The sequence below is a fragment of the Myxine glutinosa genome, chromosome 14 (genome assembly GCF_964187855.1).
Source record: "Myxine glutinosa chromosome 14, kmMyxGlut1.1, whole genome shotgun sequence".
Classification (NCBI taxonomy): Eukaryota; Metazoa; Chordata; class Myxini; order Myxiniformes; family Myxinidae; genus Myxine; species Myxine glutinosa.
This window is the reverse complement of record NC_136274.1, coordinates 79,635,743-79,661,291: the sequence shown is the minus strand read 5'-3', so window position 1 is coordinate 79,661,291 and position 25,549 is coordinate 79,635,743. Positions and strand designations below refer to the sequence as shown.

At 46.5% G+C, this 25,549-nt stretch overlaps 1 protein-coding gene across 6 annotated transcripts in view; it reads left to right on the top strand.

Moving 5' to 3' along the window:
* Window positions 1-643: 643 nt before the first annotated feature.
* Window positions 644-25,549, top strand: part of LOC137439946 (autism susceptibility gene 2 protein homolog) — a 537,082-nt gene continuing 512,176 nt past the window's right edge. For all 6 annotated transcript variants that reach the window (XM_068136223.2, XM_068136220.2, XM_068136222.2 and 3 more), the window contains exon 1: window positions 644-2,471. In XM_068136223.2, coding sequence (XP_067992324.2) covers window positions 2,202-2,471 — 270 coding nt within the window. In that variant the 5' untranslated portion in view covers window positions 644-2,201. The remainder of the gene's footprint in view (window positions 2,472-25,549) is intronic.

Sequence of the window (25,549 nt, the reverse complement as noted above, 5' to 3'; positions counted from 1 at the left end):
AGCCGGTTCGTGAAAGACTTTGGCCAAAATCTTCCCCAGACCAACCCCAAAAGAACGTGGGAATAATAATGATGTTAATCGAAACATTACTGTATGTAGTGATTGTCATGTAACTGTTACAGCATCGGTGCTGCCAAAGCAGTTTATTGGCGAAGGTTATTCTCGGTGGTTTGCCATTGCCTTCCCAGCAGTTGTACTCGTTCGGACAGAAATGTGTAATTTGTTCCAGGGTGCCGGCGATAGGTCGCCTCCTCTGCGTGAAGGACACCCTGGGAGTCTTTAATGTTCATCAACTAATATACCAGCAGACGGGACACCTGGTTTAACGTCCATCCGAGGGTCGTCATAAATATTGGTGAATCACCTCAAGTCACAATATAACCGCACGAATAATACTGCACGAGTGTTTTTGTTAAATTAAAAGTACTGAAATACATAATTATACGTCGGCCAGCAGTTGTTTGATTATTATAAGTTCGGTTATATTCAACAGACTGAGAAGAAGTACCAAGAAAGGAAAGAAGATTCATATCTGTAGCGGCAAAAGAGCTGCACCGCAAACACTGTGACGCTTGAGCGTGTAGTCACGAACTACTTCGCTGGCGCGGAGCGAGCCGACAGCGGCTGGTGGTGGTGGCGCAGCCGGACGCGGTATTAGTGCGCCGCCTTGTCTCCCGTCCTGGGCCGCATCGCTCGGTGGAGGAAGAGGAGGAGGAGGACGAGGTTTAGAAAAGAAAAAAAAAAACAGAAATAATAATTTCTTATTGTAATTCTCAAGAGGAACGGCGGGAAACTCCTCGTCCTGCGCTCTCTCCGTCAGCTGCGCTGCTTCGTCGCGGCGTCGTCGTTTCGCTCGCTGGACGGAGTTGTTGCCACAGAAGACTCGCCGGGGGCGGCTCCTCATCGCGGTTGTCTTTCGCTGTCTTTCGCTGTCTTTCTCTTCACTGTGTCTGCCCTCCGTCTCTCTTCGCTCCATCTCTTTCACCTCTTCTCCCCTTCGCTCTCCTACCCCATAACACCCCACCCGCATATCCTCCACCATCTCTCTTTCTCTCTCTCGTGTTCTCTCTCTCTCTCTCTCTCTCTCTCTCTCTCTCTCTCTCTCTCTCTCTCTCTCTCTTTCTCCCTCCTCTCTCTCCCCCTCTCCCTCCCACCTCTCTCGTTCCTCTCTCCCCCCCCCCCCCCCCTGTGTGTGTGTGTGTGTGTGTGTGTGTGTGTGTGTGTGTGTGTGTGTGTGTGTGTGTGTGTATATATTTATATATATATATATATATGTGTGTGTCTCTCTGTCCTTCTCGCTGTCCTCCTCTCTCTCCTTCCTCCTAACCCTTTTCGTCCTTGTCTAACCCTTCCTCCTGCCGGCATCCCCGCACCCGGATTCCTCTCGTAGTGGCAGAGGAAGCAAAGACGGCTGTTTGTTGGAGAAAATGGAGGCATGTGGCTGAGACAGGCTGGTGAGCCGGCTGTCCCTCTGCTAGGCCGGCTCGCCTCTTTCCCTCTCTGTCTGTCTCTCTCCTGTCCATCTCTCCTCCATTTACCCATCACTGGTGCACTCCGACCTCTCTTCTAACATTCGTCGACTCCGTTACTCTCCCCTCGTGTCCGCGTCTCTCCTCCTTGAACACCTCGTCATATTTCTTAACTGCTTGCCTTGTGCGTCTGTCTGTCTTTGTCCACACAGCCTGCTTCGCCGCCTGCAGTTGTCTCTTCTAAAGATTTGATGTTTCTTATTAACTGATTTCCATTTTATCACCAAAAGGTCTCCAAGACCCCCTACCCCAAGCCCCCCATACTTTCTGTTCCCTGTCTACTGGCGAGAAATTGCGTCTAATTGCTGCCCTAATTAAATATATACCCTCTCCCCCTCAACCCCATCTTGCTGTTGGTCTGAATTTCGCGCAATTATTTTATCAGCCCAGCGTCATCACAACGACCTCCACAACTACAGCCGCATCTGTTCACCTCGTTGTCAGAGGCTGTAGAACAAGTACTGCACAGAAAGCTCCAAAGTGGTGACTTCCCTATCTGCGTTGGTCCTGTCCTTCAGCTTTCTCATTTTATTTGTGGGAGAGACAATCCCTCCTCGCCTAATTCCATTTTTTCCTCTTGCACCTCCTGTCACATCTCCATTCTGTCGCGTCTTTCTTTGAGCCATTTCGCCAACCTCCTTCGCTTTCCGATCTTTTCTCCTCTGCGCGAACATGGATGGCGCTCGGCCGAGCTCCACTCGCCGGAGCCGGCGTACTCGATCTCAGAGGGACCGCCGAAGGGAGGCGGCCAGACTTCCAGGTGGTCCGACGAGACCTCGGACTCCGAGCTCTGAGAGAGAGACGGCCTCTGCTCCGGGGGGAGCCGTACCCAGGAGGCCGAGACCTCCCCGCCGACGTCGCAGAGAATCCGCGAGCTCCCAGGACGAGGACATCATTGATGGTTTTGCTATTGCGAGCTTCACCACACTGAAGGCACTTGAGGTGAGGGACACATTTAAGGTGCCATGACCTTGTCTTGTTTTTGCACTCTTGTGCACATCCATCCATCCATACACTGCGGTCATTTCTTAGAATCTCAAATGTGTGACATTGGCCAGCATGGCTCCAGTTGTATCTGGAGACAAATATTTCTTCCAAAGCCCTCCCGCTACCAGCTCAGCCTCCCTCTACCCCCCACCTCCCCACCACTGGCAAGCTGTTTCACAGTCTATTGTTCAGGAACAAACTCTGGTTCGACTTTAGTTTTATCACCGGTGGCTTTGAGGTCAGGCCCATGTTGCTCGATTCGTGAAATGTATAATTGTCTGCCGATGTTTGGTCTTTACCTGTGCCAGATACTGGTTATAAGTAGTGGTTGGGTGTGCATGTTCCTGTGAAGATGTCTGCTACTCGCTTGATAAATCATCGTAATTAAGTGGCACCAAAGCTCCATTCTTCTCCGTCTGACACCGGGCCACGTTTTTGCTGTGTGTTTGGCACGGTGGTTATTATAAATTGTGAAGTGACAAGCCCTGGGTGCTTACACTATTATTGGATGTTGGCTGTTATGATATTCGTCTTTTCTCCTCTTTTTAAATTTTTCGTTTTCTACACCCCAAGGAAACTCTTGGAAGGCTCTGCAAACAGTGCGTTATCATAATGTGCCTGTGGTTCTGCTAGGTTAATAGTAGCTCATGTTTGACATATTTTCTTTTGGAATTTGGTGATGGCATGTAATTGTAATTGTAATTGGCATGTAATTGTACTTCCAATATTGTGGAGAGAATACCTTTGGAGTTTTTACATCCTCATGTGTACGAAACCAACACCTTTGGTGTTACCTTTGGAGCAGAAGTTCGCTTGTCTGTTTTCCAACCCACCGCATTCTGTCCCGCAACTTGGTCGACTTGTTCCTGCGTCGTTCTCATTTGATGATGTGCATCTTAAAAATGTACGTCTAATGGGGGTACACGTGCAAGTTTATGACCATACCTCTCCCTTTCCAATCGAGCACAATGGTCATCCTTCCATCAACAACTTTCTCTTGTTCCTGCAACCTTCCTCCCTTACTAGAGTTTTACCCTTCCTCTCCCCTTGTAATATGTTTATTGGGCTTTGTACTGTGTAGTTGTAATTGGATTCTGCCCTCTTAGATGCTGCTGTAAATTTAGTCATTAATGCTTTGTTTTCTCTGCCGTTTGACTACTTCAATTATGCTCTGTTTACGAGTGTACGATTTTAAAGGAAAGATGGTATTGGATATCATGCCAAACGAGCAGTTGTCTGCTTTGAAGTAATTTGACCATGTCTTGATGGGGCTTTTTCCAGCTGTGTATGTAATCTGTTTGTAGTTTTTACTCTGCACCTTAATGTTTAAGAACGGCTGGAAATGAGAGGGGCAAGAGGCTGAGAGTATAATTTGTACCTGGGAAAAGAAGAGATTAATTATACTTTGTATTTAACGTCGTCGTCTTAACGTGGCTCAAACATTACATTATGTTGTACATCGTGTCCATTGAAGCGTGATCTACTCTCCACTTGTTGTTACCCTAACCATGAGATCCCAAGTTGCATTTTATTTTGCAGGAAAATGAACTTCATAGGTCATTGGCACTGTTGATTCGAGGTTAGCAAAATGAACGCATTCAGGAAGACAATTTGTACTCGGTTTTATTTTTGATGGTGGAGTCCACAATATATTCCTTTGTATCTGCTGTGGATTGTTTTCTGTTCAACTGTCAGGATAACGATGCATGTTGGGTGAGAAAGGGTGATTGTTGCAGTGATGTTAGTAAGAATAGCATAGGTTTCTTATTTGGTGGGGGGGGGGGGGGGGGGGGAGAGGTTAAAGGGGTGGGTGTGGAGGTGGGTGGTCTTCATTTGGCAATGCTTTGCCTTTCCTTTTTTTTTTTTACTTGAGTAGTCACTTTTGTGTTCAGTTCATGGGAATTGCACAGGACTTTGTTTAGTTTTCCTACCATAATTTTGCTGGGTTCACCTCATAAATAAATAAATATTGACAGCCTGAGCCATGTCTATAGGTTTGGACATAAGATGGACATGTCAGGATGAATGGTTGAAGATTGCGATGCATTGTTGGCAATGTATATTTGTAGTGTAATACAGTCAATCACCAGACTGCCAGTGTTGATGTGTCAGAGAGCTTGATTATTGGAACTAAAGGGCCTTTTGAAATTGCTACCTTCAACTGGTTGTTGCTGGTTCAAAGATTTGGTTGGCTTGCTCATGAGGCATGGTGACCTTGCAAGTTGTGACACTGTCATCACCTGTAGCTAGACAGCTGTTATGGATTCTCTGGGTGGCAGAATAGTGACATATATTGTTGTGGGAATGGTCACGAGGAGTAAAGGGGGTAAGATAGACAAGTTATTTCATCAATGTACATCAAACATAAATAAGTGTTTGGTTTCTTTGTGGAATGATAGGACATGTATTGAAGTGTGTTCAGAAGCAGAATAAACATGACCCCTCCCTTCTGTAATGTCTGCAGCCCCACCATATGCTGTGATCAGATGAGACGAAAATTGAACTCTTTAGCCTGAATGCAAAGCACTACCTTTGGCAGAAAGTGAGCACAGCTCATCACCCATCCAACATCATCTTACGGTGGGTGACACATGGTGGTGGCAGCATCATGCTATAGGGATGCTTTTCAGCGGCAGGGACAAGGAGACTTGTAAGGACAGAGCGAACAATGAATGAAGCCAAATACAGGCAAATCCTTGAGGAGAACCTGCTTCAGAGTGCAAAAGACCTTAGACTGGGGTGAAGATTTACGTTCCAACAGGACAATAACCCCAAGCATTCAGCCAAAGCAACACTGGAATGGCCTCAGAACAAGAATGTGAAAGTCCGTGAGTGGCCCAGCCAAAGCCCAGACTTTAATCCCATTGAGAATCTGTGGAAAGACTTGAAGATTGCTGTTCACCGACACTCCCCATCCAACTTAACAAAGCTTAAGAAAATCTGCAAATGAAAATCTTTCAAAATTTTCCATTCAAAATGATTTGGAACAAATTATCACCCACCTTATTCATATCCCAGATCGTCATGACCACTCTTTCAATACTTTGGATTTGTTCTTTACCTCCAATCCGTTGTGTTATGTAGCTACACAATTTCACCTCCAATTCGTTCTTCTGAGCACAATCTTGTGAACATCACTTTACTTGCCACCACTCCTTCTTCTCCGACTGCTCCGACTAAACGCCGGTATTGGCATTTCAATAGCGCTGACTGGACTGGTTTACGCAACTTATTTTCTGATATTACCTGGAAAGACAACTGCCTCTCCTCGTGCGATGCCTCTATCTCTGCTGAACGTATAGCTTAGGTTATTGTTGCAGGAATGGAGGCTTATATCCCCTTCTCGTTCAAGTATATCTCTCCTACCAACTCTTGGTTCAATAATCCCTGCTATGAGGCCATTAGTGCAAAAGATGCAGCATATCAGACATGGAAAAACTCTTCTTCCTCTCACTCATATTCAGCTTTCATATATGCCAGAAATCATTGCAAACATGTTATTCGTGAGGCGAAGCAATCCTTTATCCAAAAGAATTGTGACAACTTCTCATCTTCTTCCACTAATAGATCTTTCTGGTCTTTAGCTAAAAGTATCTCGAACAATTCCCATCCAAGTATTGGACTTCCGCTTCCAGTTCTGCCGGCAAGGTAGTGTTCTTCCAAGCTATCCACTTCATCAAAGTTAAGTATTTTTCCCGTTTGTGTTTGTTAAAACTGTACTGTTTATTTTACTGTGTATGTGTCTACTGTGTGTTTATAGTAAGATCTCGATTGTAAATCGTGCATACTTGTGCGTAATCGTCGTTTTGTTCGTGCCGCGTTTTCGGGCCTGGTCCCTTAAGGCTTCCCTGTCTCATCACCGTCGTTTGTTATCTATTTACTTTCGTTCTCTCACTGTATTACTTTTTTGTTTCTTTCTTTTCACCCCATACTTTCCCTGAACATCTTACCCTTTGTTTAAAGTGGTAATTCCAAAAAAAAAATCTTAATAGTTTTCTTCTCTCCTCGTGGCTTCCCCTCCCCCGACCGCGTGTTTCGCCCCACCTGTTTTCTCTCCTTCCTTCATATGCAGTGTTGTATCTGTTATATATTACAACACACTTTTCTTCTTCTTTGAAAGGTTGTCTTCGATTTGCTCATCAAATCACTCCATTTCAAATAAAAATTCAATTTCTTACAGTTCTTCCTTTCTACATTCCCTAAACTCACCTGCATTCCACCCCTCCTCCAACGTTTTCAAACGGATCCCTGACTTGAAAATCACAAGAAACTCATTTTGCAATAAATGTTAGTTTTCCATTAATCGTCCAACACTTTCTAAAATCCCAATTCACCCCTCTCCTCCTAAACTCCGCCCTCACCTTTTTTTTTTGTATACAGAATCGAGGCTTATGTTAGAGCGAACACATTTAACATGAAAACATGCACAGACACATAACATACAATGAAGGGAGCGGGAGACAAGAGGGAGAGGGGGAGGTTGAGGGAGAGGGAAGCACACAAGCACAACAACAGTAGAGAACAAGGAAGTCGGTAGATCTGTGGAAGGGGAAGGGCTGGAGAGGAGGAAGGGGTACACGGTATAAAGCAAATGAACACTACAAGGAATTTCACTACTAGGAATTTCAGGAAAGAAGCTGGGGATTGAAAGAGGCGGATTGGGGGTGTTTTAACGGGGGTAGAAAAGATCAAGGTTTTGGATGGGGGAAGACAAAAGATGGTGGGAAACAGCTGTTTTATAGACCTGGAGGGAGGAGAGGGATTGAAGAGAGTGTGGGAGTTTGTTCCAGAGGCAGGAGAAAAGAGGAATGAAGGGGTGAAGGTGAGCAGAGGGTCTTGATTTTGGCAGTTTCACCAGAAGAGGGATGCTGGCAGATCTTGTGTGTCCTGCAGGAATATTTGGGGGACAGAACACAGATAGAGCAGGGGGGGCATTCAAATCTCTCCCCTCGCCTCTCTCCTCCTAAACTCCCTCTTCACCCCTTACCTCCTAAACTCTCCCCTCACTCCTCCCCTCCCAAACTACCCCGTCGCCCCTCCCCTCCTAAATTCCCCACTCGCCCCTCCCCTAAAAATCTCCCCACCCTCCATTCTTCTCCAATTCTCCCCTCTCACCCCTCCTCCTCAAAGCGACCTCCTCCCCGCTTCCTCTTCCTTCCAACTCATACCTACATCCCCTCCAACCTTCTTCCTCGCTCTGCCCCCCCTCAAATAACACCTCACTGTGCCTCATCCAATCACCATCAAACATTTTGTCCTCCTCATCCTTCACTTTCTCCTAGCTCTTCTGAAATCTCCAACACACTATCAACAGCTCTCCCAGCTCCTCCTCCTCTCCCTCATCTTACCCTACCCCTCCCCTTAACGGTATGGACCTCAATCATCCGGGGCCTTCGCTGAAACCTGATTGATTTCTCCCGACAGGTTGCTTCTGACAAACCAGACTTAATCTGCTTAACAGAAACTTTCCTCCTTCAAGATGTCTCAAATTCCTAAATATCTCTCTGGTTACTCCCTCCTCCGGTATGATACACCTGAGCCTCATCCTGGTGGTGGGGTTGCTATCTTTATCAAAAACTCTCTTCCTCACACTCTCTGCACTGCCCTCTCTCCACCACACCCCCAGGAGTACCTCTGGCCATGGCTTCAGCTCAGCTCCCAACTTTTGTTCACATGTGTGTTGTACCGTCCACCAAACAGTGATGACTCCATTTACATCTCGCTGTCTGACAACATGGACCAACTTCTATCCACTCATCCCAACTCTCTCTTCCTCATTTGTGGTGACTTCAACTGTCATCATTCCAGCTGATTGAGTGTGGGTACCTCTCACACCAGCAATGGCTTCTCAGCAAAGGACTTCCGCGACTCATTGGAATTGACACAATCTGTCAATTTCCCGACCCGGATCTCAGTCGACGGAAGCCTCTCCTCAGTGAAAGACACATGAAAGCCCGCTTGGAGTTTGCAAAAAAGCACCTAAAGGACTCAGACTGTGAGAAACAAGATTCTGTGGTCTGATGAAACCAAGATTGAACTGTTTGGCTTCCGTCTGGCCACTCTGCCATAAAGCCCAGATCGGTGGAGTGTTGCAGTAATGGTTGTCCTTCTGGAAGTTTCTCCCATCTCCACGCAGGATGTCTGGAGCTCAGCCAGTGACCATCAGGTTCTTGGTCACCTCTCTTACCAAGGACCTTCTCCCCCGATTGCTCAGTTTGGCCGGGCAGCCAGCTCTAGGAAGAGTCCTGGTTGTTCCAAACTTCTTCCATTTAAAAATTATGGAGGCCACTGTGCTCTTGGGAACCTTCAATGCAACAGAAATTATTTGTAGGCTTCCCCAGATCTGTGCCTCAACACAATCCTGTCTCTGAGCTCTGCAGGCAGTTCCTTTGACCTCATGGCTTGGTTTTTGCTCTGATATGCATTGTCAGCTGTGAGAGTGAATATAGACAGGTGTGTGCCTGTCCAAATAATGTCCAATCAATTGAATTTACCACAGGTGGACTCCAATCAAGGTGTAGAAACATCTCAAAGATGATCAAGAGAAATGGGATGCACCTCAGCTAAATTTAAAGTGTCATAGCAAAGGGTATGAATACTTATGTCAATGTGATATTTCAGTTTTTCTCGATAAAAAAATCTGCAAAACTTTCTAAAATCCTGTTTTCTCTTTTTCATTATGGGGTATTGAGTGTAGATTGATGAGGGAAAAAATGAATTTAAACGATTTCAGCATAAGGCTGCAACATAACAAAATGTCAAAAAAGTGAAGGGGTCTGAATACTTTCTGAATGCACTGTATATATATGTGTGTATATATATATATATATATATATATATATATATATATATATATGTATGTATGTATGTATGTATGTATGTATGTATGTATGTATGTATGTATGTATGTATATATATGTATGTATGTATGTATGTATGTATGTATGTATGTATGTATGTATGTATATATATATATATATATATATATATATATATATATATATATATATATATATATATATATATATATATATATATATATATATATATATATGTATGTATGTATATACATAGTCGTGGCCAAAAAATTGATATTTGATATATATACACTTTTTTCAAATAACTCACAATTTTCTCTAAAAACAAGTTGAAATTGACAAAAGTATTTGTTGTCCACAATTCTTTATTTAACAATTAATATTACAGAAGCTTTGTTTTTGATTCAGAACTTAATATATCATTTAATATCAGAAAAGAAAAAGAAATGGCATTGACAAATTTATTGACACCCTCGACTTAATATTTGGTATCACAGCCTTTGGACAAAATAACTGCAGTCAAGCGCTTCCCATAGCCATGAATGCGCTTCCTACACCTCTCTACTGGCAGTTTGTCCCACTCTTCTTGTGCAAACTGCTCCAGTTCTCCCAAATTTAAAGGGTACCTTCTCCCTACTGGTGTTTTCAGATCTCCCCACAGGTGTTCAATGGGATTTATATCTGGACTCATTGCTGGCCACTTCAGAACAGTGCAGTGCTTTGTCTTGAACCATTCCTGGGTGCTTTTTGAAGTGTGTTTGGGGTTTATTGTCCTGCTGCAAGACCCATGACCTTCGACGGAGACCCAGCTTTCTGACACTGGGTTGAACATTGCGCTCCAAAATGCCTTGGTAATCTCCTGATTTCATGATGACATGCACACATTCAAGGCACCCAGCACAGCAACCGCAAAACATCACTGAACCTCCTCCATGTTTGACTGTGGGGAAGGTGTTCTTTTCTTTGAAGGTGTCATTTTGTTATCTGTAAACATACAGATGATGTACTTTACCAAAAAGCTCGAATTTGGTCTCATCTGTCCACAGGACATTCTCCCAGAAGGATTTTGGCTTGTTCAGGTGTGTTTTAGAAAACTCCAGTCGGGCTTTCTTTGGTCTTTCTTCCAGTAGTGGGGTCCTCCTGGGACTCCTACCATAGAACCCCCTTTCATTGAGTTTGCAACGGATGGTGTGAGTTGAAACTATTGTACCTTGTGTCTGAAGGTCAGCTTGAATCTGTTTGGCAGTTGATCGAGGTGTTTTCTCCACCATTCAAACAATCCTTTGCTGCAATCTTCGATCAAGTTTTCTCTTGCGGCCACGTCCAGGGAGGTTGGCTCCAGTGCCATGGGCCTTAAACTTCCTGATAACATTGCGTATGGTGGACACAGGAACATCACGGTCTCTGAAGGTGGACTTGTAGCCTTGAGATTGTCCATGCTTGGCTACAGTCTTGTGTCTGACCTCCTCAGACAGTTCTTTGGTTTTCTTTCTTTTCTCCATGCTCATTGCGGTACACCCAGTGACACAAAACAGCACCAGACTCCAAAACCTCCTTCAATAGCACCACCACAGCAAAGAGCTCCTTGCTCTCAAAAGCGTGCACAAAAACAACCTCAGCACAAGCGCACAACCCAAAAAGATGGAGCAATTCTATTCCCCGAGCAGAGAGAGACCCTCTTCCTCTTCGCTCCTGAGAGCCAATCGGCTCGTTTCCCTCCCAGTTCGTCACACCCACGTTCTCGGTCCAATTACGTCCCTCGGGGTGTGGCTTGATGGTCTTTCTGACTGCCCCCTTATTCTCCGCCTCTCATGGGCGGGGCTTTCTCCTATTAGGTCCATCTTGAGGCGGGGCTTAGTCCGGGAACCTGTCTGGCTTTTTGCTGGCGGTAAATGTAATTTAAAGGTGGCTTTCATGGCCGGCGGTGGCAGCAAAACCTAAAGGGAAAGTTAGAGGTAAAGCATGCACCGGGGAGAATTATCCTTATACCATACCACTCTTTAGCATGTCTTCACGCGCCCCCCCCCCCCCCCCCCCCGCACCTCCATGTGAAGAACATTCAAACAACCTTAAGTTACAGTTTCCCATCTTACTGTACATCAAGATTTCTCCTACGCATCACACCACACGGTCCATGCTATTAATTATGCAGTGCTACCTTTCCTACGGTATCCTTTTACCTACACCCCACAAATGTAACAATACTTTCTGAAGGCACACTGTATGTAGTATACAGTAAATATATATACCCTCAAAAAAGGAGGGTTCTGGAGGCATGGCATGTTGAGGAGTCTGTTGTGTCTCTTACAGAGGAAGTGCTTGATTTACCACTAGCGTTTGTCCCTCTCATGCAGAAACGTACCAGAGAAACTGCGTCACCAAGTATGCAAGTTATTACCTTCGCAAAAGCGGAAGGTTATGTTTTGATCGCTGTGTATTTATTTGTATGTCTGTGTGTGTGTGTGTGTGTATGTTATTCGCATAACTCAAAAAGTATTCAACCGAATTGCATGAAATTTGGTGGGATGATTGGTTATTATACGGGACACATTTGATTAGATTTTGGGAGCAATCGGGTCAAAGGTCAAGGTCAAGGTCACGAAAAGGTCAAAATCGTATTTTAGTACAGTACAGAACAGTAGCTGCGGCGAAGGTATGCGCTCTACCGAGTGCCCGTTCTAGTTAACTCAGTTGCTGTCATTTGGGTATACATTCTTACTTTAGGTTTGCGATATATCCGTTTAGCTTAATTCATTTAAGTTACCACAATCACTTGAAGCAAATAATCATGTTTGTTTGTTTTTTCATCGATTTATTTGAATTATGCGATGTTTTGTTTGATTCAACGTGTGATTTAACGGTTGTTTTGATGTAACATCCCAATGTGTGGTTTCAGTTGGTTCAACGGTTTTGGTTTTGATTTACGGTTTAAATTTGAATGGCACGAGTTGTTCCAGAATGGTATTGATTGGTGGCTTCGGTGTCCCCACCCCAGGGTATAGAATTGTTTTTCTTTACTCTTGAGAAAGGTCAGTGGATGCATGTTTGTCTGTGTTGCTTATCGAAACGTCGAGCAGTTGTTTATTTTGCTCATTAAAGGTTGGAGAACTCAAGATGGATTCATTTGATATATATATATATATATATATATATATATATATATATATATATATATATATATATATATATATATATATATATATATATATAGATATATATATATATATAGATATATATATAGATATATATATAGATATATATATATATACCGTATATATATATATATATATAGATATATAGATATAGATATAGATATATATAACTGTGAGAAATAGTAGAAACTCCACAGTACGAGCAGGGCGTCTCATTTGTATTGAATAAATAATCGGGAGATTGAATAAGACGCAGACGTAGCTTCAGGACGGTCGATCTTTAATTCTCAACAAGCTTTCGACCAACAAAGGTCTTCTTCTTAGTCGTCCCCAAGTCGTCTTCCGCTGAACATACATACATACATACATACATACATACATACATACATACATACATGATGTGAGTTGATGAATGATGAATATACATACATATATACATATATAATACATACACGATATGCAGTATTTTATACACAGGATTTAGCATACAGTAAGTATTGGATATTGTTCTTATCTGTGCAGTTCTTGAAATGTGTTTCAGTAGGTTAGTGAGAGCATACATAGGTTGAGTTTCATTTTGTGTGTTTATCCAGATAGTGTCCCATATCCTTTTGAGGGTCGTTGGGGTGGATGCCATCGTCGGTTTTTAAAATCTTGGCAAATAGACTCCATGGTGCACATCTCTCAAGATGACATTTTTGAATAGTCTTGGCAATCGATCTGACACCGGTGAGGACAATGCAGCAAGACTTTATCCACTGTTCTTCCAAGCTGCTCTTATGCAGAGGAAAGACTTTACAAAATGGACAACATGTTAAGTGGTGGCCATGTTGCATTGTCATTCAAATCGAGTTTATTGGGCAGTCAAAATGTTATTATTGTAACCTGATATAAATAATTTGGTAAAGATAGAAGCTACAATATGTCAAAGTTGGTTATTGTCCCCTGTCACACCGCGGAGCGAAAGGGGGACTATGGTTTTCCCCTCTGTCCGTGTGTGTGTGTGCGTGCGTGCGTCCGTGTGCGGGCGTGCATGCGTGCGTAAGCGCAGGACCGAATTCTAATTTGGTGTGTGGGTGCAACCCACGTCAAAATCCAAGATGGCCGCCGCCATGTATGTCTGATGCCATGAATGTCTGAACCTTGTGAGCGGAATATCTTGAAAAATAAGCGAAGTACCAACTTCTAATCTGGTGTGTGGGTGTATCTAGGCATAAGGAAGAACGCTTTTGAAAATCGGGTCGCCTCGTCAAAATCCAAGATGGCCGCCACCATATATATGTCTGAACCTTGTGAGCGAAATATGTTGAAAAATAAACGAACTACTAACTTCTAATCTGGTGTGTGGGTGTATCTACGCATATAAGGAAGAACGCTATTGAAAATTGGGTCGCCACGTCAAAATCCAAGATGGCCACCACCATATATATGTCTGAACCTTGTGAGCGAAATATCTTGAAAAATAAACGAACTACTAACTTCTAATCTGGTGTGTGGGTGTATCTACGCATACGGGAGAACGCTATTGAAAATTGGGTCGCCACGTCAAAATCCAAGATGGCCGGCTTGCGTCTTCCACTTTGTCAACTCGCATCACTTCACCGACGGGGGACCTAGGCGTAATGCTTGTTATTATTATTGTTATTTTCGTTTCAGCTGTTCTTGGCTGAACCTTGAGTGTTTACATATTCCCTCCTCCCGTGTTGTTGCTCAGTTGAGTTGATCAACCCTAATATCCCCTCGCCCCCTCCTCCGACCTCTGACCAACAGCACATTTCGCTCCTCCCTGACTTGTGATGACTGAGTCTATGATTTTCAGCAATGTTTCACCTGGGAATGTCAGTGGCTCACAGGTGTGTCATCATTATCCTCGACTGTTTTCACCATTTGAATGTTACGTTTCGTTTGGTTCTCCAAAAAACTCGAAAGTCCCAAGTTGATTGTGCACTTTTCCCTCTGGTTAGAACAGATGCATTTAAATCTCTTTTAAAATCCAATCTGTTTCTTAATCTCTACTTTTCTTAAGTCTTGTTTTTTTTTTTTTTGCACAGCACTTGAGATTTAGCAACTCCAAGACATTTTGATTGATTGACTAACCAACCAATTTTGATTGATTGACTGAAGACTGATAAAGATTATTGTCGTCTTTTGGGGTGTTTTATTTTTATGCTTGAAAATGTTGAGTGTACTCTAACAATGCCTCTTTGACAGATAAGCTGCTTAACCTGTATGTAATATTTTGCTTGGGATACAGCTGGCTGTTAGAAGATTGTGTGCAGGATTAGCATTTAATAGGAGATAGCTTAGCAATGGTTGGTGTGGAAAGAGGATTTGTAGCCTGTTTAACGTGGCAATGATTTGATGTTGCCTTGAGCACTTTTTCTGCTTTTTTGCGTGTTAGTGGAACTTTGTTGTCCCCCGTCGCACCACGGAACGAAAGGGGGACTATGGTTTTACCCTCTGTCCGTGTGTGCGGACGTGCGTGCGTACGTGCGTGCGTAAGCGAAGGTCCGAATTCTAATTTGGTGTGTGGGTGCAACCCACGTCAAAATCCAAGATGGCCGCCGCCATGTATGTCTGACGCCATGTATGTCTGAACCTTGTGAGCGGAATATCTTGAAAAATAAGCGAAGTACCAACTTCTAATCTGGTGTGTGGGTGTATCTACGCATAAGGAAGAACGCTATTGAAAATTGGGTCGCCTCGTCAAAATCCAAGATGGCCACCGCCATGTATGTCTGAACCTTGTGAGCAGAATATCTTGAAAAATAAGCGAAGTACTGTACCAACTTCTAATCTGGTGTGTGGGTGTATCTAGGCATAAGGAAGAACGCTATTGAAAATTGGGTCGCAACGTCAAAATCCAAGATGGCCACCGCCATGTATGTCTGAACCTTGTGAGCGGAATATCTTGAAAAATTGGTGAAGTACCAACTTCTAATCTGGTGTGTGGGTGTATCTAGGCATAAGAAAGAACGCTGTTGAAAATTGGGTCACCACGTCAAAATCCAAGATGGCCGCCACCATATATATGTCTGAACCTTGTGAGCGAAATATCTTGAAAAATTAGTGAAGTACCAACTTATAATCTGGTGTGTGGTTGTATCTAGGCATACGAAAGAACGCTATTGAAAATTGGGTCGCCACGTCAAAATCCAAGATGGCCGCCACCATATATATGTCTGAACTTTGTGAGCGAAATATCTTGAAAAATAAACGAACTACTAACTTCTAATCTGGTGTGTGGGTGTATCTAAGCATAAGGGAGAACGCTATAGAAAATTGGGTCACCACGTCAAAATCCAAGATGGCCGCCTTGCGTCTTCCACTTTGTCAACTCGCATCACTTCACCGACTGGGGACCTTCGCATAACGCTTGTTTTCCTTTGATTTATCCTTTTTGCATACATTGAAATCCCTTGGGATGAACTTTTTGTGTATGAATGAGACATATTGTTAGGGCGGCTAGCTTGGGATCCTAGGGTCCCGAGTTTGAATCCCGTTCAGCTGTTGAATTAATACCAGGTGGGGTTGACTCAGCCGGTCATCCTTCTGAGGTCAGCGAAATGAGTACCAGGGTACTGGGTCCTCTCTCAAGGAGGTTGGTGACAGGATTTGCACTCCGGCTGCCGTAAAAACCCCTCAATCCGTAGCACACACAGTGCTGTGTGTCAGGATGGTGCTGAGGAGTTGTCAAAGGACGGAGCGACGTGCTGATCCAGTGTACACTCCCATATATATATATATTGTTGCGAATATGGAATTTGGCCTCCATATCCGCTTGTAAATATTCCCCTATTTTCTCCGATACTCCCCAACTTTCCCCAATCCCCCATTCCCTAGTCCCATTGCATGTAAATAACAATCAGTAGAGCCGACCTTCCCCTTATTCCCCCATTAAATGTCGTGCCCAGGTCCACCGCACCACACGTAGACAACTTTCGGACATCTTCCTAGTTATTCTTAATCTATGTCAGTTAAGGCCTCGTTTCCATTAATTATGACTCTTCGTTGCACCAGAATGTGATTATATGGCATCAGTAGTGAGTTTAGGACCTTTCCCATACCTCCTCCCATCTTCTTCCCCAAACAACAACAATAACAACAACTACAACAACAATTACAACAACAACAGAGGAGAAGGCGGCGGAGCGGGGGAGGATGCGTCCTCACACCGGCTCGATTAGCTCCAGACCATGCGCTCCACGGGGTTACCCCGAAGGGGCTGGCTGTCAGCTCCTCGTCAGGGGCGGAGCCAGTAACCCCCCCCGCACGCACCCAATGAGAAGCAACGTGCCGATTCCACGAGGCGGAGCTAACGAGCCGAGGGCGTGTCACTCCCCGCCGGATATACGCAGCCGCTTGCCGGATGTGACGTGAGATGCGCCTCAGCTTGGAGAGAGAAGCCACCGCCACCCCCAGCGCGACGATACCTCCCCGCATCTTTGGACCGAACTGGACCGTACGTGATCCTGCCCTGAGCCCAGGTGCACCTGGAGCGATCGCTACCCGCTTTCGTTGCAATCAAACCCCCGTGTGAGTGAGCCTTGTCCCGTTTATTTGTCGTCTGTTGGGGTTAATATAAGCGTGTTTAAGTGCCCACCTTCCTATGTTTCCCTCTTGTCCCTGTAATCTAAACCTTCCGCATTATTGTAATAACAACCTTTGAGAACTGTATCCCTGGTGTCGTGTCGTATTAATTCCAGCCGTGTGTCTTCTTTTTCCTTCATTGGTCTAGCATAGCGCTATTAGTCAACGTTCGGGCACAATCGGGTAACTTGTGCAGACGTGGTCATACCATAAAACCGCTCGGGAAATAACATCCAAGCCACGTCTGTAACAATTGGTGTCGAGGAGTGGAATTCGAACCCGGGACTAAATTAGTTAGGCCCAAATTTTGGGAGGGAAAATCGATTCGGAGCGCGTTTCCCGCGCGAAATTATAACGGCGAAATTTCAATTTGTTTTACGAAAATAAAAAATAAAAACCGAATTTTGAAAGTCGCGCTATGGCGGATCAAGACAGCTGGGGTCCGGTAAAGGAGAGTGAGGTAGGGTCGATCCAGGACCAAAATGAGGGACAGGAGGAGAGCGAAGCAGTGAGGGCGGCAGGTTCGCAAAATAGCGCCGTCACGCACGAAGAAGCGGGCGCGCAAAATGGCGCCTCGCTGGTCACCGTGCCCGCGACCGAAGTAGCGCCGCTGGGAAGATTGGAACTTTTTTTTATACAAATGACGGCCCTTATGGAAAAGAATAGTGAGCGATTGGAAAACCAAATGGGGGTAATGGGAAACCAAATGGCGGTAATGAGGGACGAAGCGAGGGCTCGGAGTGAGCAATTGGGGGTAATGAGGGACGAAGCGAGGGCTCGGAGTGAGCAATTGGGGGTAATGAGGGACGAAGCGAGGGCTCGGAGTGAGCAATTGGGGGTAATGAGGGACGAAGCGAGGGGTACCAGTGAGGGGTTAGACAATAATTTTGAGGAGTTAGACAAGAAATTTGGGAAGATAGACAATAATTTTGAGGGGTTAGACAACGGGATAAAAGAAGTAAAGAATGGGTTAATGGGGGTAGAAAATAGAATGGCTGCCCAGGAGAATCAGATAGAGGGAGTGAAAAATGGGTTAGAGGGGTTAGAAAACAGGATGGAAGGCAAATTGAGGGACATGAGGGACCAAGCGGAAAGGGAAGTTAAACAAATGGAGCAGCAGATAGAGGGGGTCAGAATGGGGGTAGAAGCCAAACTGGATGCTCACAGGGAGGAAATGGAGCAGATGAGGGTGGCATCTGGGCAGGAGATGCAAGTGATGGGAGAGGAGATCAGAAGAGGAGTGAGTGAGGAGGTCGGAGGAGTGCGCGAGGAGGTGAGGCACTGTGAGGAGCACATGGAAAAGGAGGTGAGAAAGGGGACTGTAAAGTTACAAGGGGGCATAGAGGACCTGACGCAGGAGGTGGAGCAGCTGACGGTGGGACAGACGGAGTTAGTGGAGCAGGTTCAAAGGAACACTGCGGTATTAGGAGGTTTAAAGGCGACACAGAAAGAACTAAAAGACGACTTGATAGCGACAAAGAGGGAATGTCAGATGGTACGTGAGGGACTGACAACGAGGTTGGACGAGGTGATAGAGGTAATGGAGACGAAGGACCGGCAGGTGAGGACGCACATGGAAACGGTCAAGGTAGCCTTGGAGGACGAGCTTGAGGAGACGTACCGGGGAATAAAAGAGGTGAAGCACAAATTAGAAGAAGTGGAAGAAGGGATGAGCGAAATTAAGAAGCGACGGAGAGGGGATAAGAAAGAGATAAAAGAGGAGATAAAAGAATTGGTCCAAAGTCTGTGTTTGGATCGTGATGATGTGCTCATTAACCGGATGAGGGATTCGCAGGTGATGGAGCAGAAGCGAAGAGGAAGAGGACCCGGTGTAAGTGGTGACCAATATGGTCGTGCGTATGATGCGCCAGGTGATTTAAGAGGCTTGGGGGTCGAGATAGACCCGGGTGTTCGTGAGAGGCCGTTGGTGAAGTGTGCGACAGGTCTGGTGTGCGAAAATGGAGGTGTGCGAGAAAGTCCGACTCTGGGGTGTGTGAGGAAAAAGTGCGTGCCAAGGAGTGAGGGTGCTGGCGAGAGTGAGTCGGTCGTAGCGCGTGTGCGAGGGAGCACGTGGAAGCGCGGGGTGGTGAGTGTTACAGAGGGTGTGACGGGAGAGTGTGCGCAAGAGTGTGCGCGAGAAAGGTGTGTGACGGACAGGTGCATGAGGAAAGAGTGCGCTGTCAGAAGTAAGGAAGAGTGTCCACCTGTGGTGAGTGTTACAGAGGGTGTAACGGGAGAGTGTGCGCGAGAAAGGGGTGTGACGGACAGGTGCATGGGGAAAGAGTGTGCTGTCAAGAGTAAGGGTGAGTGCGTTGTCACGAGTGGAGGTGAAAGTAGTGAGAGTGACATGGAGCGTGAGTTAGTTGTGACAGGTGAGCGAGGATGTACACCTGGGATGGAAGGATGCACACCTGGAATGGTAGAGCGTGAGTGGGAATGCACGCTGGAGTTGGTGGTGAGGCACGTGGTTGGGTGTGCGAATGAGAGCCCACCTGTGATTGTCACAGAGGAGGTGACTGAGGAGGGGGCGCGAAGAGGTGTTTTGGTGAGGTGTGCTACGAACGAATGTGTGCCAAAATGTTCGGTGGTCAGGTGTGTGACCAAGGCTGTGAGTGGAATGGGTGTACCTGGGTGTGTAAGGAAAGGTACGAGGAGAATGGGAACGGCTGCATGTATGAGCACGAAAGGGGTAGCGTATGCATGTAAGCCTGCAGGCGAGGCGTCGACGATAACCGGGTCAAAGGTTAGGTCGACTTTTAGCCGAATCGGGCCCTCGGTGCGTGCCGGGCTTCGCGTGCCGCGAGAACCAGCGGAGATCCGAGCCACGGCGGGTTCGAAAGGACCGCCGTGCGCGATCCACGCTGGGCCTCGCGTGGAGCGGCCGCGTCCGGGCTCCACTAGGCGGAGCGGGCAGCTCGATAGGAAGGGTCGTCATGGCGACCACTTTCTATTGAGACGTGCCGGCAGGTCGAGATCGGGACATTGGATGGCTCCACGCCGAGGTGATGCGTGGGATCTCGGCCCGGGTAAGCCCCCGTCCCTGCACCGAGTGCCGGACGCATCCAGCCGCTGGCACAAAACAACCAGCATCCATTGTTTGGCTTTACGAAGCCGGGCTTTGGACAGGAATTGGCGCACCGAGAGGTATTAGTGAGTCGACTGGGTGATGAGGTTAGTGTTTTGGACCCAAAATTGGAGAAAAACAAAATTTGACGATTGGCAAGGGATTGGCAGTAGTGATTGGCAGATGATGGGTAGTGATTGGCCAAATTTTTGATTTGTTGAAATTTGATGTGCGAAATTGGTAGTGAGAGACCCCCGATGTGGTGGGATGGCAAATCCACCATCCTTCCCATATGGGGGCAAAGGAGCAATAGCTTATGGGGTGTATGGCAGTGAAAACTAGCCCGGGTGGGTTAGGATATTGTGTGTAGGGATCTAGAGAAGATGACCTTAGGTAACGTTAAGGTTAGTTAGTGACTGATACCTGTAGTGGGGACGCAGGTAGATTAGTATGGATGATAATGACGAGGGAGCGCAATAGTTTAAAGGGACGACTGGGAAGCGCAAGTTTCAGAAGGGAGTAGTTAGCTGAGATGATGCCGTGTTGGTGAGAATTGAACAGGTGTGATTGCACAGGTGTGCAACTGGACAGGTGTGTGGAGCAGTGTATGAGTAGTGAGTGTGTGGATCAGCGCGAATGCGCTTGGGGAGAGAAGGGTGCAGGTGACACCAGGTGTGAGAGCACAGGTGTGCAGGTACAGGTGTGTGGAGAGAGTTGGAGTGAGTGGTACGGAGTGGTGTGCATGGTGCGAAGGTGTGGATGGGGGAAGAGTGGACCCCTTTCACGAGCACCCGGGGCGGGTAGTGTAAGTGTTAGGTAGAGGGTGCAGGTAAATTGTGGTTGGATATTGGCATTTGTGGTGCGGTTGCAGAATGGTGTTGTGAATGGGTGCATTAGTGTTGTGGAAATGGCTGGGCGTGTAGCCTGTTAGTGTGTGTAGTTGGTTGGGCACTCCACCACTGTGAGGATGTCGGCCAGGTGAGGCCGCAGGTGGGCTCTGGGAGCCGGTAGTTGTGAGTGGGTGCCTGGGGATCCCGGGTGTGGATCGGGCAGCCCAGTGCCAGAGAGGGCACGGAGTGGGGAGAGAGCCAGAGGGCCTTCCCCAGGTAGTTAGGTTAGGGTGAGGAGCAGGTAAGCTCGGAGGCAACTGCAGTGGTGGAGGTGTGCAGGTGGGTAGACCCACTGGGAGAGGTACACGTCGCAGCCCAGAAATTGTACGAGGGCACCGGGAGATGAATCGGGGGAGTGAGACCCCAAATTGAAGAGCACCACAGTTTGGCCAATGGGAATTGGTTTTTAGAACCCATAGTGTAAGAGGGCCAATGGTTTGGCCGGAGAAAGACCCCGGGTAGTGTAAAGTTGTTAAAGTCATTTAGGAAATAGTTAGGATTGAAGAACCTGTCGCACCATACGCAGCCACTTACCTGTGGTGATGATGATGACTCCACACCTGTGTTTTCTTTGTTTTGTTGCAGGAGATGAATCGCTGTGTGGATTTGTGAGACGCATCACGACGTGGATGAGACATTGGAGTGATTCCATCTCTCCCTCCCTAGGAGGGACTGATGATGAATTGGAGATGGCAAATTTTGATGAGAGTTGAAAATGGCAAATTTGATTGGTTAGGAGGGAGAGAAGACGAATTTGGTATATGGGAGGAACGGGGAAGACAGTAGGGATGTTTGTTGATTTGTAAAGTAGATGTTTATGGGTAGTGTTGTGTTGTGTGGATACAGTAAGGGGTAAGGGAGGGGCCATGTAGGTTACCTGGTGGGGGGGGGGGCGTACGATAGGAACGTACCTGTCTCACCTGGTTCCCATGTGCCCCCAGTGTGCATTACCTTATATTGCGTGCACTTTTGCGCCCTTACCACCTTACTCACTTGTTTCTTCTGTTGTCTCCCACCTCCGAGGATCTGGCTTTGGGGTAGAGAGAGAGGAGAGAGAGGTGCTGGCGACGCAGTTGTGGGCCTGCACTTTCGCTGTTCGCTGCCTGGATCGGTACACCATATGGACCGCAATGTTTGTGGCCACCCACAATGGACCGCAGTTCGTTTGCGGCCAAGCACCACCCGGGGATGGACCTATGGGTCAACGTGGCACCTATGCCATACAGGTGAACCACTTTTAGTTAAACACCAAGTGCACCACAAGAAGAGCAAGAGACACCTGCAGGGTTAGGGGTTGTCGAATTTATTTTTATTCCAATGAACAATGGTGACTGCACCGATTGGTGGTGGGGTGGTGCTTTTGATGCTGGGAAAGGGTGCTCTGCACGTTATTAAAGGGCCGTCGGCCACAGAGCACTCGTGGGTTGGTGTATCGATGTTGGCAAGCGCGCTCTCTCTATGCATAACATCTGCATGTGTTCCTCCAAAAACAGGTCCTGGATCGTAGTGTAAATAGCAGCGTAGTCGTGTAAATAATGCTCCCTACCAGCTGTATGTGTAGTTTGAGAATTCTTTCCGGATTCGGTTATCCTGTGGGTGTGTTTCTGTGAGGAGAAGGGTGCAACGTCGCAGGGGGACATATTTACTCATTTGTGAATATCTGTAAAACTGTCGCACTCAGGGTAGAGTTAATAGTAGAGGGAACTACATTGCGTGCCACACTAAAGTAGGTAAAAATTTATCGGGTCGGGACGCCCCGAGGGTAGAGAAGGGTGCAATGTTGCGAATATGGAATTTGGCCTCCATATCCGCTTGTAAATATTCCCCTATTTTCTCCGATACTCCCCAACTTTCCCCAATCCCCCATTCCCTAGTCCCATTGCATGTAAATAACAATCAGTAGAGCCGACCTTCCCCTTATTCCCCCATTAAATGTCGTGCCCAGGTCCACCGCACCACACGTAGACAACTTTCGGACATCTTCCTAGTTATTCTTAATCTATGTCAGTTAACGCCTCGTTTCCATTAATTATGACTCTTCGTTGCACCAGAATGTGATTATATGGCATCAGTAGTGAGTTTAGGACCTTTCCCATACCTCCTCCCATCTTCTTCCCCAAACAACAACAATAACAACAACTACAACAACAATTACAACAACAACAGAGGAGAAGGCGGCGGAGCGGGGGAGGATGCGTCCTCACACCGGCTCGATTAGCTCCAGACCATGCGCTCCACGGGGTTACCCCGAAGGGGCTGGCTGTCAGCTCCTCGTCAGGGGCGGAGCCAGTAACCCCCCCCGCACGCACCCAATGAGAAGCAACGTGCCGATTCCACGAGGCGGAGCTAACGAGCCGAGGGCGTGTCACTCCCCGCCGGATATACGCAGCCGCTTGCCGGATGTGACGTGAGATGCGCCTCAGCTTGGAGAGAGAAGCCACCGCCACCCCCAGCGCGACGATACCTCCCCGCATCTTTGGACCGAACTGGACCGTACGTGATCCTGCCCTGAGCCCAGGTGCACCTGGAGCGATCGCTACCCGCTTTCGTTGCAATCAAACCCCCGTGTGAGTGAGCCTTGTCCCGTTTATTTGTCGTCTGTTGGGGTTAATATAAGCGTGTTTAAGTGCCCACCTTCCTATGTTTCCCTCTTGTCCCTGTAATCTAAACCTTCCGCATTATTGTAATAACAACCTTTGAGAACCGTATCCCTGGTGTCGTGTCGTATTAATTCCAGCCGTGTGTCTTCTTTTTCCTTCATTGGTCTAGCATAGCGCTATTAGTCAACGTTCGGGCACAATCGGGTAACTTGTGCAGACGTGGTCATACCATAAAACCGCTCGGGAAATAACATCCAAGCCACGTCTGTAACAATATATTGTTGTGGATTTGGGGGTCGGCGCTCCCCTTATCAAGGGGAGGGGTTAATCCCTTTATCTTTTAAGCTGGCCGTCCCCGAATCCTGGAAATTATGACGCTCCTCCCGGTCGGTCTTGGGTCGGGTGATTGGTCAATTTGGGGTCCCAAATACCTAATTACCAACCCCGACAGCGAGCAGGGAAATAACTCCCGCTCGAACCACGGATAAGATGGAATATTGCCGAGCGGTTAGCAATCCGTGATCCGAGCCGTTAACAAATGACTAACCCGATTCGAAGCGGTTCCGAAATCATGCCACAGGTACTCAATTGAAAGAAAAGACGGATGCGATCGGAGTAGGGAAAAACCAAGAAAGAACAGGTGGATTTATTAACAACCAAGAAGAAGAGGAAAGGGAAAGAATGTACAAGAAGAAGAAGAGCAAAAGGACACAGGGCAAGCTTATCTATACAGTCTTACTTGCAACCCCGGACAAACAGACAGACTCACACGGGATGGTAGTGGTAGGGGAGGAAGGTCCAGGCAGATGGGTCCAGGCAGGTAGGCTCCGTCCAGGCTCCGGGTCCGCGGGCGAAGAACGGCAGGCAGCTTCGCGTGTCTTTGGCGCGTGACCGGACCTTACATATGCGAGGGCTGCAATGCCGCGTACATATAGCGTGCCGAACGCTCTCTCTCTCCCGATCAATCAAGGTCCGTATCAAACGGCAGTTCGTATCAAACGATGGTTCCCTGCGCAGTTCGTTGAAACAAGCACGTCTCCGCGCTGTCCTCTGGATAACGTTAAAATCAGACGTCTCCGCGCAGTTCTGTTAATCGAGCTCTCCCCGCGTAGTCCTGAAAGCAGTCCTCGAGCTTGCGCTTACATAACGCGCTTTGAAATCAATGCGTGCTTCATAGAGACATGCCCACCAGTGAGCTCACCTCAGCCCTGGTTGGATAGCGAGGGCTCACCGGCTCCGCCCCTGACGGCTCGTTGACAGGGCCACGCCTCGTTCTTGGCGCTCCGCCCCCTTCTTCTCCAAGCTTGACTGCGTGCGTAATGGCGTTTGGAGCGGGGGCAGCGAACGCTGCTGGGGGAGCAGAGGCGCGTAACCCAATTTGGAGAGAGATTGGCAAAATGGACGGAATGGGGCCTATCTTATTTAATTAATGCAACGCAGATTCAACTATTGGGAACACAGCCTTATCTGAAACACATATTAAGGAAATTACTGAAAGTCCTATGGTGTCCTACGTGTTGCATATGGCCTAACTATGGGTGCGACCTTTGACCTTTTAAATGATGGAATATTTACAAGAAGTGATTATTTATTTACAAGGTGAGGGGCTCTCAAAACCGCAACAATATATATATATATGTATATATATATATATATATATATATATATATATATATATATATATATATATATATATATATATATATATATATATATATATATATATAGGAGTGCACGTATATATATATATATATATATACAGGGTGTTTCAAAACGATGGACCCAATTTCAAAGAAGTATATTTCACGATGGCAACATGTTACAATTACACAAAAAGTTACAAACGGTTTAATGAGTTATCAAGTTTTACTAACCATTTTATAAATGCTCTATGTGCCCTCCACCTGCTGCAAGGACAA